The sequence below is a fragment of the Puntigrus tetrazona genome, chromosome 5 (assembly GCF_018831695.1).
Source record: "Puntigrus tetrazona isolate hp1 chromosome 5, ASM1883169v1, whole genome shotgun sequence".
NCBI lineage: Eukaryota > Metazoa > Chordata > Actinopteri > Cypriniformes > Cyprinidae > Puntigrus > Puntigrus tetrazona.
The window spans coordinates 23,557,225-23,569,926 of record NC_056703.1 but is presented as its reverse complement, the minus strand read 5'-3'; the positions used below and the strand labels follow the sequence as shown (position 1 = coordinate 23,569,926).

Below are 12,702 nucleotides of genomic sequence, written 5' to 3'. Positions count from 1 at the left end.
AAAGCCCCACTGTGTATCTTCATATTCTATATGTAAATATAATCAGTTATGTGTACAAAGGACCTGAATATCAATCCTACACACGATCAAATCAGCCACCGCTGGGAAACGCGGTAACCAAAATAACCACTGAAACTTCGTTGGGGGCTTGGAAGTCAGAAAACACTGATAAAACTGCCGTGAGGTCATTTCCAAGATGGCAACGGCTCACTGAAACCGTACTCGTGAGTCATGGCACCAGCTTGTTTTGTTCTCACTTAACCAGAAATCTTTTTCGGAGAACTTTGTATGGAGCACAACTACAACCCCTTCAGGTCAGAGTCAGCCACAAAGTGAAGCGGACATCAGCTGGCTCCTACGATTACTATAAACGTACTTTCAACTGATAAACCGACCGGCTGCCAATGTATTATGAATCTTAGAAATGTTGATTTGCAGAAAGGATGTCGTAGGCTTGATATCGTCTTTATGGCACTTGACTTTTATGCTCCGTGACGAGAACAGATTGTGCCTTGTTTAAAGGCGCAACAGCAATACAAAAATAAACAGAAGTGTGTTTTTTTATTATGATTATTCACGCCACAACTCCTCGCTTTGACTGGACATTCTTCCTGTGGGAAAAGCTCATGTTTGGTCTCTGTAGCTCTCCAGGAGGGATGAATAAATCTGCAGGTTCAGCCGACATCTGTGCATTCGCGGTAGTTTTAAAGTCTATGGTCGCGTACTCTGTGCCGTTGTAGTTCGAAGTCTGTTTCAGTTCTCCTCTGCCGGTTGTATTTTCGGACCGCAGGACTTGAACCTCTGCATAGTGTAAACCCTCCTCGTTCTGCTTCTGCTTCTTATTCACCTGAGCATACTGTGGTTCAGCTGACACAAGGTCATACGTGTGAGCATCAACACGGGCCTGCTGCCAAAAAATAAAGAAGTCGCTGTCACAAGTTGTTGCATGTATTTGCAATAAGGTTTTTTTTAGTGACCAGTTAAACCGACCGACCTGATGGGAAGGAACCACGGGCGGACCTGCTGGGAAAATGCATGTCGTTTAATAGCAGTAACTGCATAAGCAAGTTGTTTTGATAATCAGAATATCATTTTAATTTATTATCTCGGAAAGTAGCGTGTCGTGTTTTGTTACCTTTTCTTTTTGACTGTTTTTGTGAAAGTTTTCTTGGATTTATTCCCCATCTAAGAAAAAACAAACAAACGTGTACTTCAATTTAAATAATGGTTGACATTTAAATATGGTTATATTTGTTCTGCAGTTCTTAACAACCCAAGTACACTTTTTACTTTAATGATATTGTCATGTTTCATTTTGATTTCATTTTGTCATGCTAAAGCACAAAATACTTGATTATTAACTTTAACTGTAATGTATTTTATTTTAGATTTGAATTTATTTCATTCCAAATGTGTACTTGCTTGCATACACATGCCATAAAAGTTTCAAGAGAAATTACATTTTAGTAAGCATTTTATTTGCCATAAATCTTTGTCAGTACATTCGACAGACTTTAACAGTATTTCAAAGACCATAGACGTAATTCTTCTTAAGATTAACGTTTTAAGATTGCATTTAATATGAATCTGATCAATAACGAAATTTGAATTAATTGTAAATAACATGAAACTAAGTGTCGTTAACATAAAATATCACTCGGTATTCACAGTACAATTTCCTTCAAAGTATTAAGCACTCTTAATAAAAAGTAAAGTGTACTTCTTCTTTTTTTACAAGGGTTAGGAGGAAGAATATTTAGCTTTCTTCTTCTTTCTCCTGTTAATACACTACATTTCCCTCTTTACTGAACAATACACCTCATGAACTCATATCTGGTCTGGCTTTTCCAGCCTTAAACAAATTCAGCAGCATTTCTTAAGCATTCGAACTAACAGTCGCAGAGGATCAATGTTTCCCAGAGAAAGGCCCGAAGGTTCACACTTGTGTTAAACAGCGAACAGGACATTTAGCAGCACGTATGAAACAAGATCCTACTGCTGTACGACAAGTAAATAAAGACCGTAAACTGTGCCCAGTATGTTTTAAAATGCAAACATGCAAAAGTTTGGCTACTCACTTATTTATAGTTTTGGTTAAACTGCTCCCCATGGCAGAGATCGCCGTCAGTGCACAGCACGCCTAGAGTCGATCAGTTGTTCATTTTCCATTTCCTTGTTCCTCTGTAACTGGAGTCCTGCAGGTGTTGCTCTTAAGAAAGCTACCTTTGTACCTCGAACTGCAACGCCCCTATCGTTGAGGCTGACCTCCAGGTCACGAATGTTTGACAATATCTTTAATGTCGTTTGTCTTTACGGTCATTCATTCATGAACAGAAAGATAGTTGTTAGGTAACAAGAGATCTATCTCTCTTCCGGAGAACTTTCGGTTTGCATGTTTATGTCTCATTTAGTCTTCATTAAAGTGTGTAAGTATGCAATGATGAAATCTTTCTCAGTGAGTTAACAATGATTTCTCTAAACTGTGATTCTACAGTGCTTTCAAAACTTCGTCTGCTTTTATCGAACGTCCCGACTAACCTAAAGTCAGCATGAAATGAAAATTGGCTATTTTTTGAAGGCATTTTATTGAAGAGATTTCTTTAGGCTCAGAATTGATCATCGAAATGTCATAAACTCACATTCGGATCTGCAGAGGTCCAATCAAAACCGATGGATACATCCTAGTCATTGTGACTTTAACACAGCAGAAGTGGCTCAACCAATGGCACAAATTAGGGGCAGGATCATCTTTACGGCCAACCAGTGGCAGGTATCTTTTCATTTTTGCAATAACAAAGCAAGGCTGCTTTAAATGCTTGCCAGCTATACAAAAAAAAAAGTTTATTACATAACATCATTTTTCTAGCAAAAATTCCCACATGGCCACCCATCCAGCAAGGTTATCTAAAGAGGGAACTTAACATGCGTTGTAAAAGACAACAGCCATAAAAACCAATGTACACTACCATTCAAAAGTTTGGAATGATTAAGACTTTTTTGTTAATGATTTTTAAGGAGTGGTTTAATGAGGAAAGAAAGTCACCTACATCTTGAAAGGCCCGAGAGTGAGTAAATAAACAAATCATTTGTATTTTTGGTGAACTTGGTGTATTTTAATTGCATTAAGTATTTTTTCTTATCGATGCATTCCTAAAAGCGTTTATTTGATCATAAATATAATAAAACAGTACAATTGTGAAATGTGATTACAATTTAAAATAATTGTCTGTTTTAATATAACTGGCGAAATTGTTGAAAAATTAAAAACATCAAGTTTTTAACATCGATAAAGTGATTTCTGAGGGATCATGTGACGCTAAACTAACCAAAAAAGTATATCAGTAATACTGTTTTGATTGTATTTTTCAAAACCATTATAAAATCTGAATCATCCCAAACGTTCGACCTGCAGTGTCTCTACAGACCCAGGAGAACTCTGTAGACTTTTTCTGCACTAATTTCAGTTTGGAATCTTTAGAATTCCGTGGAATGCATTTTAGCAAATCGCAACAGAACAGAAGTGAGAGCACTATTCAAAAAATCAGAAACATTTAATAAATGAGCACGCAAATACTGGGCAATCCAGCTCCGTAGACTTTTCTACGGAGATTCCATGTGGGCCTGCTTACATCAAGTCCATCCTATTAACTTTTGCTCTCCTTCTTGTCCACTTTAATCGTGAGCTGGTTGATTTTAGGCTCCAGGTCGTCGGTCTTTCGCGGTGCCTGGATGCACAGTATCCCGTCGTGCGAGAGAGACACCTGCACCAGCAGCGGATCCACGCCCATCGGTAGGATGTATGTGCGAGTAAACTCACGACTTACAAAGCCATGCTGGTCCATTCTCTGAGCGTGCCGCCCAGTCACCTCCAACAGGTTGTCCACTGTTCGCACACTGATCTCATCCGGGGTGAACTGACACACGTCCAGCAAAACTCGATACCAGTCATCTTCGCTTTCCACCTGAGAGAAGCCCCGCTCGAGCTGCTTGTTGATGCGGGGACGAATGTAGTAACCGTGGTACAGGACGGGGGCCAAGAGGTCCTTGGGACTCAGTGCTGATGAGGAGAGAAAGCAAAGAAATAATCTCGGTTCAATCATACTTTCACAGCGTGTCCAGTGGAACAACACAACATAAACCTTTTATGATTATGCTGCGTTCTGTTCAGCTTGTTATATCAGTATTTCCTCCTTCCTGCTTGGAAAAGCATGAGTGAATGCCAGCTGAAGTCAGACTTTGAAATTAAAATCCTTCAAAAAGTTTAAAAGAAGTAAAAAGTATTCTTTGTGTTTCTTTTGATTCGATCTGGTGTGCAAATGTTTTCGCTGCTTACACCTTTAATAACCCTAATCTTAATAAATTGCCCCCCATGACATTTTACAACTTAACCTAACCTCGCCTTATCTCAAAAGTGTCTCGTATTTTGAGAGACTTTTGACCTCGTGATATCATTTGATGTTTTGTTTACTTTTTTTGTGCACTACATGACTTGGTGGACATATTTCTTTTAAATATGAATAAACAATGAAGCAGAGTTCTAGAAAGATTTTTCTAGGAAATAATATTCTTAATTAAGTTTCATTTCAAGACATTTTTTCATTGCGATATCAGAACAGTTAACAGTCACTTAATGCACATTTTTCACTTAATGCTTCCAGAACAGAAAAAAAAAAAAAAAAAAAAAAATTCTACATGCTTGCTAAATGGTAGTTAAATGTTTTATTTATTATTATTATTAATCATTTATTAATACTTTTAATAAGCCTGTATTTCATTATTATTCATTATCAGTTGTCTGTATTGCCTTTTTTAATATATTTATGAATCAAATCGAACCAAAAAATTCAGACAAAGAAAATAAAATCCTCCTATTGACCATGAAGCAATTTGTTACTATTTATAGAACCGTATCTACTTTAACGCTTGTCTCTCTAGATTCTAATTGAAAACGTCTTCTAGAAGACACAGGAAATCTGTAAGTCAGCTCTATTTACAATCTGCGATTCCAGCTACAGATCAAGACTCGGGTTCCACTTACAGTTTCTATTTTAATCCTGTCACTCGTGGCATTTTTACGCTGCTTAACGGCGAGTGGTGTTTTCAAAAGTTGGCCTCCAAACCTGCTGCTAACCTGTTTGATCAGATCAGCTGATAATCAGTCACGAAGAGTGGTTTTTTTTGGTCATGGTGGAATTCTAAATATAAGCTGTGACTGGGGCGTCATATTTCAAAACTGTCACGGTGCCTGGGCGGATGTTTAAAACCTTCTATATTCATTAGCTAAAGGCTGATCCTCAATTATGACGATTAAAACGATTTGTTTGTGCTACAATCAAACATACGAGAACCGCTTTAAAGCGGTTTTTAAAGTAATTAAGACACGGCGTGACAAAAATACAAATGTAGTGTGCACATGCATGATGTTTTGCATTCAAATGTTGTTCTGTTATATTTAAGACTCCAGTTTTACTTACCTTCTGCAAAGTTCTGATCATAGATTCGAGGGGGTGAACACATCTCGTAATCCATACTCATCGGGTAGGCATGAGGAACGGTGCGCTCAGCCATTTTGACCTCTGTAGCAGACCGACAAGGTAACTGAAGAATTTACTGGATTGACAGACTTCAGTTAACGCTATTTTTCGGGGTTGCGAGAAGAGCAGGAAGGCTGGAAGGGAGAGGGGCGGAAAGAACAGCAGGGGAAAGGAGAAGAGAGATAGCGCACTTGAGACAGGACGGTGATAAATGTTGCTACAAATAGCCGCTGCACAGCTTATATAGGAACACATTATACTGTACACAAATGCATGGTGAACTGGTTTAGTGATAGACTCAAAAAGCGAGAGAGTCAGTTCTGGGGCTCAAAGTTGTAGGAAAAAAAATTTATTAACTGTCATTTCAACTCTTGTTTGGAATAGGCCTTCAAATTAAAATAAATTAAAAATAAAATAATAAAGAAATAACGTGATTGAGGTTCACAACAGGACCACACAATATCATTCAGTCAAAATGTTCTTTGCAGCAAAAAAGAAATAACACTAAACGTTTTCTCAGAAAATGCATAATGCATAAAGCAAATGTAAATCTCAAAATTGATCAAAAGGGACAGTAAAGACATTTCTAATATTACAAATGATGTATATTTCAAATAAATGCTGTTCTTTTGAACTTCTATTTATTTAAATTTTAAAATGAAAATGTATTACAAGAAAAAGTTTTAAGCTGTCGTAATATTTTACCGTTTTATTTTACAATATTTACTTTAATTTTATAAAAAATTGAGCAAACTTAAACTTTTAAGGCGACCAGTTTAAGCTAATTTTTTGAGTTTTCTCATCTTAGAAACTAAACTAAAAAATCTGCAGAAGCTGGTTGCCTTAAAAAAAAATTCTTATTTCTTAGAAATTGCTGATTATTAATATTTAAAAAGGGTAAGACTTTTTTTTTTTTTTTTTTTTTTTTTGTAGAGTAGTATTATTGTATCAAAGAATCCTGAAAATAATTACCACAAAAGTAATGGTTTGATCACAGGAATAAATTACATCGAAAATGTGTTATATTTAAATACTTTTTAATACAGCCTTGATGAACATGAGCGATTTCCACCCCAAACAATCGAATTATGTTAAGCCCGGTATCGTAAACTAATAACAAGTCTAGGGAACTAAAAGAGAGCGCAGCAACCGAGACTGCTTACCCCTCCAAAATGATGATGTCCGATCAGTGTGCCAGCTCCAGTAAGCCCCGTGCGCACACTCCCAGCCGAGGGCTTGTTCATGGGGATTGACTTTGTATGGTGTTTAGCCTGGCACAGTTATCTCAACCACATTCACTGTCAGATTCAGTAAAGACTAAACCTCCAAAGGGGCTCAAAAACTAAATGTGCACGGGCACATCACCTCGCGGGCATCCTAATCTGTGCTGGCATCAAATGAGCCAGCTGGATGCACCAGAATGCCCAGCAACTAGTGACTTACTTCCCTCAATGTTGGCAGCTTCACCGGGCCGGACAGTGCAGTGAACACAAGGGACCATCAGCACTATTGAGGGCTTGCGCCGTAATCCAGCCGGTATCTGAGTGAATTGAAATCCGATCAGCTCTTTGGATAAATACAGAGAGTGATGGTTGGAAGAGGGGACAGGGCAGCAAGCGGAGGACAGTGGGAGGGCCGAAGTGAAAGAGGCAAAGGCAGGCAAACAGTTTACATCATTATTCCAGAAAGATCCACAGCTGACTAGTCTGCCAGGGGCCGTCGGTGTTGCTCTATTTAAGTGCGCCAGCAGAAGAGACGACAGTTTTCTGAGCGCTGCTAAGGCCCAGACGCAAAATGGACATCGCCATTCAGCATCCCTGGTTCCGGCGCTCCTTCTGGCCATCCTTCTTTCCCAGCCGGATCTTTGACCAGCACTTTGGGGATCCCATCTCTGAGGCCGACATGATTCCCTCGCCGTACTACCCGCGACCTTCCTTTTTACGCTGGCCGAGCTGGGCGGACAGCGGACTTTCTGAGGTCAGTTTTTAGTGATTTATGTCAACGTTGCGGTTTGTAATATCTGCATTAGTCGCTGTCTGAAAACAAGCTGGGTGAACAGGAGCTTAAAGCATTAAACTCGTATTAAACCTAAAGGGCTTTAATTTATAATAGTTTTCCCCACTTTACAGTTAATAAAAGCCATTGTTAACAGTATAGTGGACATAATGTTTTAACCAATCAAGACCAAGTATCTCAAAGACACTTGTAAAAATATGTCATTTATTATTTTTATAGTTGTTTTAAGTTGAAAGAGTTTTAAGAAATTGAAAATTTTGTCTGGAGTTAGATAGCTAGAACCATTTTTTTCCTAACGGCAGCTGCGCTAGTGTGAACCGATTTCTAAACTATGATCCCAGTGGATAAATATTTTAAGCATTTATTCCATGACGATGGCTTTGATTGAGTTCTGCCTAGCACTATCTTTAATAAGCCATAGGGTAGTATAGCAGCTCTGTTTTGATGAAAACAAACCAACAAAAAACATAACCGAATCAAAAAAATTAAATAATATATTTGACCTTAGAATCAAAAGACAAATATTTTGCATATAAAAAGTGAAACGTATTTATATAGCTATTAGGAGTTTGTATCGAGACAACAGGAAATTGTAACGTAAAAAAAAAAAAAATATATATATATATATATATATATATATATATATATATATATATATATATATAAAATAGAAAATAAATTATATCTTAACTATAGTATACAGTAATGAAAACTATCTTGTCTGCAGGATGATGTTTCGAAAAAAAATCGAAACGCCTGAAATGAATGAATGATTATTTTGAACTTCAGGTGCTGATCGTGAATATTTGATTAAATATATGTCATTCATTTTCTTAGATGAAAATGGAAAAGGACCGTTTCTCACTAAATCTGGATGTCAAACACTTTAAACCAGAGGAGCTGTCCGTGAAAATCAATGGAGATTTCATTGAAATTCATGCCAAACATGAGGACCGTCAGGTAGCGACTCACAATGCATAAACACTGAACACTGCCTTGTTGAAATACGTCAGCGTATGCTGGTTAGGTACGTTTTGAAGCATGGGAGCTGGTTCGAGCTGGTCCTGAGTAGGTTGCACAGGACCGGCACGTGACCAGCTTAAACCAGCTCATGACCACCTAAAGACCAGCTAAACATATACCTAATCAACATATGCTGGTTTTTCACCAGGGTCTAACCCAACACCTACCCAAACCTTTGCCGTTCAAAATCCACCGTGTTTTCCTCGCAGGATGATCACGGTTTTGTCTCACGGGAGTTTCTAAGAAAATACCGTGTCCCTGCTGGTGTGGATCCAGCGTCCGTCACTTCCTCCCTGTCTTCCGATGGCGTTCTGTCAGTGATAGCCCCGCGCAAGCAGACAGACGGCCCGGAGCGCACCATTCCCATCAGCCGTGACGACAAACCCGCCGTGGCTGGGTCTCAGAAGAAGTAAAGCTGCTAGACTTCCATGTTTCAACTTTGTGTCACCCTGTCCCACTGTGCTTCACTGCAAGGGAATCATTTATTAGCCCGGCGTTTCCTGACAGGCCAAAACTCGTGTTGTCTTTGCTACAGCGGCTAGGGAAGAAACAGTTATTAGCTTGAAAACTCCATCAGCTTCGAACTAGCTGTAAACACAATCTCTCTCTAAATGATGAATGTTACCTAAAGGATTTTCCTAGAAATACACTTTTACAATAAAGTATTGTTTTCTGGCGATGCCACCACACAAAGGGGCTTTTGTATGTCGTGCGGCCTTGACGGCAAGACAAAGTATTTGAGTGTAGGAGTATTTTTTTACAAAGTCAAACAGGCAAAAATGGGCCATTGTGTCAAGGCGGATCAAATAGCAAAAAATGCCACGGTCTCTGAATTTTAATGGCGTGGAGAGTCCGAAAAACGGGAACACTTTACAATAAGGTCTTATTAGCTACCGTACTTAATGCATAGATTTACATGAACAATATATTTCATACAGTATTTATTCATATTTGTTCAAATTAATAAATAAAAATACAACTTTATTGTTATTTCATGTTGGCTCTGGTGCATTAAATATTATTAACAGATACGACACTTGATGTTAAAAATTCATATTAACCATTAACCAGTTTTCATTGTTAGTATATGCTATAAATAACTACTGTTAACAAATAGAACCTTGCTGTAAAGTGTTTCTTCTGTTGTTGTGCATCCTGAATGTGTTAAAATTGTTTGTTTTTGGTTTGAAAAATGAAGTTTATTTAGATATTAATGATGGATTTGGGACCAGAGGACGCAGTGAGGGATTTGGGATTTTATCGTTTTGACAAGATTTGTGAACATCGATCCAGTTTTTGATTGGTTAAAGGCTCATTTACGCACTGCATTGCTTGAATTTATGCTTATGCCAATACGCCATATTTTAACTTACATGACAATAGCAGCAGGAGGGCTTTAGATCGTAAGGATAAAGGGGGTTATGAACACCTTTCAAATAAATATTATAAAAATAAAATAACGCAGTTAATTCACGGTGAAGCTGCAGAACTGCTGTTTAATGCAACAATCCATGAAAACTGAAGCATGTTAAAGCAAGTGTATTCACGCAAGCATGCTGCGTAGGTCAAAGGTCTCCCGTGATATTTACCGAATGATATTTTAACGTTATTTCCGAGAGGGAGATGTGAGGTGAGACGTTTGTGCATGTGAATAAGTGCCAAGAATTTCTATTGTTCACTGAGACTATTCGGTATCTTAGCAATGGCTCACTTATTCAACAATGGTAAAGCTGCTAATATCAAACTAAATCAGTCCTTTTTTGATGTGGAAAAGCAACATAAGCAGGTTCCGACAGAGATGGATGAAAAATATCCTGGTTTCCTCACCACTACGCTAAAGCAAAGGCCCGGTGCATTACCCCCACTGGGAGGTGTAAGAGAAAAGGAGAACTTCAAAACATGGCTTTGCGCTTTACGTTCCTCTTTAATCACAGCTGAAGCGCTGAATTAACTCATTAACGGCATTAAACAGTTATCAATAAACACTTCAGCCTTTCAAACCAGCGTGACCTCACTTACTTTACTGTACTTTTGAACAAGCAATGCACTACAGCGCAACATAACCGAGAAGCAAAATAATCTAACCTCATCACGTAGGAAAATCAATCGACATGGGTACATTTTCTTCTCACTGCAAGATATTTGAATAGTTTTAGTCAATATTTGACAATGATTCACTCACGGAAGCGAGTCGGAGGCTGCTGAAGTTCATGTCATTTTTAGGAGTCAAGTTTCTCTGCCAAAGGCTTCAGTTTGTTTCTGCTCCAGCCCTGCGCCGAGGCCCTGAACTGTTTCTTCTCTATGTTGTGGGCCTTTAAAGTCCAGTCTGTAGCAGGAGTTTGGCACACAGTTCGTTCCTGGAGGGTCCAGCTCCGGTTGGTGGCCGGGGAAGCTTCTTGACTCTCTCTTCGGGACTGATAAAGTGGAAGTATAAGGTTTCTTATACTGTAAGCATAAATAATTTGTGTAATTCAAAAACATTTAATGAGCTAATTAATAAAATGTCTCTAAATTAAGTTATTTAAAGGAATACATACTTGCGTAAATCGGCCGAACGCTGTCTTTCTTGTAGCTGGAATGATATGTGGTTTCAAAGTAGTGAGAGAACTGTGAGGAATAGCACATTTCTCTATTAAGACACTTAAAAATGCATGAATGTCACTGCATTATATAACTATATGTCATAGGGTCATATTGTACATTTGAAAACTGAATAAATGACAATGACAGCATTTGGCCGATACAACAATAACAACAACAAAAATAAATGAATTAATAATCATAATGATAGAATAAAAATAAATCTATATATGTAGAAAATCACCTTTATAATAGTCCAGATTACGTTCTTAGCAAAGATATTACTAATCAAAGTTTTTATATAGTTACAGTAGGAAACTTACAAAATGTGAAAGAAAAATGCACATAAATACTTTTGATTTATTGTTGGCTACTGCTACAAATATTCATTTGCTACTTATGACTGGTTTTATGCTCCATTTAGGGTCACATTTAATTCAAAGAAAGATAGCACTAGCACACTTTTAAAGCAAAACATTAAAATAGGCTTAAAACAAGAGATTAACAGATGTTAGTAGAACATGTTGTGCATGTACTGCACCTGTAAATACTGGGCTGGACACTTAATTAACTAAAAATCAATGCATACTGCTATGAAATTACCGCAAAGATCCTTCTAACGCAATGAAGTTCAAACAAGTTAAATGTGATTTAAATGTGGCCGTTTTCTCAAAGCGCCGAACACTACTGAACACTACCAACCTGATGCGGAAGAGGGCGTCGTAACGCCACAGCACGGCGACTATCAGACCTCTCTTCTGACCAGTTACCAATGAGGGTGGCGTTTGAGTAAGAGTCTTCATTAGTTGAACATCGCCAACCATACTGACGAAATTTAGCCTCGTCGGTAGGATCGCACCAGACCTCAGCTTGCCCAGACGCCCGAAGCATGTGCTGAAAATGAGGGGCGTCTGTCCACCAAGAAAAATCCTTGCCTTTACTGGCCATAACGCCGCTATGCTGCTTTTCTGTCATGAAGAACGCGCATTAGTTTTTATAAAATGCAGCCGCAACGACATACAAAATGCCAGATTAATATTTCGATATTTTGTTAAAATTAACCAATGAAATTGTTTTTCCTCCAAAAGTAATTAGTTGACTTGCTATTATAGTTGGCAACCAATGTAATCCGTTGTCCGGCAATTTTACAACTGTTTTTATAGTCTTATTTTTGCTTAGGCTAAATAACAGGCTAATAATTATGCAGTCGTTCTCAACGGACATTGAATTTGAATTTAGACCACATACATTTAAATACATTTGTGATAGTCTGCCATACAAGTACAGCCCTTTATTTATTAATTTTTTTTACCTAGTTTGAAGTTTAATTTTATTTTAATTGATTGTGAACGCGCGCTCACCTTATTAGAAGAAGGCGAGCGTCGAGCTGTCGTTGGTCTCCATGGAGACGCGCGTGACGCAACTCGGCCGGAAAGCGAATATCTGCTGCTGAAGTCAGGTGAAGATGATAAAGACGCTTGAGTAGTCATTGATTTCCCCTTTAGTTTTCATTCAAAACCTTTCTTGCCAAACACACCACGTGATAGAA

The 12,702-nt window shown here is 38.1% G+C and overlaps 4 protein-coding genes across 8 annotated transcripts; 1 reads left to right on the top strand and 3 right to left on the bottom strand.

The window, feature by feature from the left end:
• Positions 1-460: 460 nt before the first annotated feature.
• zgc:193711 (uncharacterized protein LOC569781 homolog) lies at positions 461-2,442 on the bottom strand. 4 transcript variants are annotated; one of them, XM_043239453.1, is made up of 4 exons: positions 2,079-2,442; positions 1,136-1,185; positions 995-1,023; positions 461-907 (listed from the first exon to the last, which is right to left on the bottom strand). In XM_043239453.1, exons 1-4 carry the CDS (start codon positions 2,108-2,110, stop codon positions 575-577), a joined length of 444 nt encoding a protein of 147 aa, XP_043095388.1. In that variant the 5' UTR covers positions 2,111-2,442; the 3' UTR covers positions 461-574. The 4 variants fall into 4 exon arrangements, with proteins under 4 accessions (XP_043095388.1, XP_043095390.1, XP_043095389.1 ...); XM_043239455.1 differs by having other exon boundaries at positions 461-904; XM_043239454.1 differs by having other exon boundaries at positions 995-1,020.
• Positions 2,443-3,532: 1,090 nt separating this feature from the next.
• On the bottom strand, positions 3,533-6,994 carry hspb2 (heat shock protein, alpha-crystallin-related, b2). Of its 2 annotated transcripts, XM_043239448.1 has the most exons (3): positions 6,698-6,994; positions 5,475-5,668; positions 3,533-4,057 (listed from the first exon to the last, which is right to left on the bottom strand). In XM_043239448.1, the coding sequence occupies exons 2-3, from the start codon at positions 5,566-5,568 to the stop codon at positions 3,645-3,647; spliced, it is 507 nt and encodes a 168-aa protein (XP_043095383.1). In that variant the 5' UTR covers positions 5,569-5,668; positions 6,698-6,994; the 3' UTR covers positions 3,533-3,644. The 2 variants fall into 2 exon arrangements, with proteins under 2 accessions (XP_043095383.1, XP_043095382.1); XM_043239447.1 differs by lacking the exon at positions 6,698-6,994 and having other exon boundaries at positions 5,475-5,958.
• A 181-nt stretch (positions 6,995-7,175) lies between these two features.
• On the top strand, positions 7,176-10,573 carry cryabb (crystallin, alpha B, b). The gene is made up of 3 exons (XM_043239446.1): positions 7,176-7,511; positions 8,388-8,510; positions 8,783-10,573. The coding sequence occupies exons 1-3, from the start codon at positions 7,329-7,331 to the stop codon at positions 8,984-8,986; spliced, it is 510 nt and encodes a 169-aa protein (XP_043095381.1). The 5' UTR covers positions 7,176-7,328; the 3' UTR covers positions 8,987-10,573.
• Positions 10,574-10,709: 136 nt separating this feature from the next.
• Positions 10,710-12,578, bottom strand: c5h11orf1 (chromosome 5 C11orf1 homolog). The gene is made up of 3 exons (XM_043239445.1): positions 11,856-12,578; positions 11,111-11,180; positions 10,710-10,987 (listed from the first exon to the last, which is right to left on the bottom strand). The coding sequence occupies exons 1-3, from the start codon at positions 12,126-12,128 to the stop codon at positions 10,800-10,802; spliced, it is 531 nt and encodes a 176-aa protein (XP_043095380.1). The 5' UTR covers positions 12,129-12,578; the 3' UTR covers positions 10,710-10,799.
• Positions 12,579-12,702: the final 124 nt, after the last annotated feature.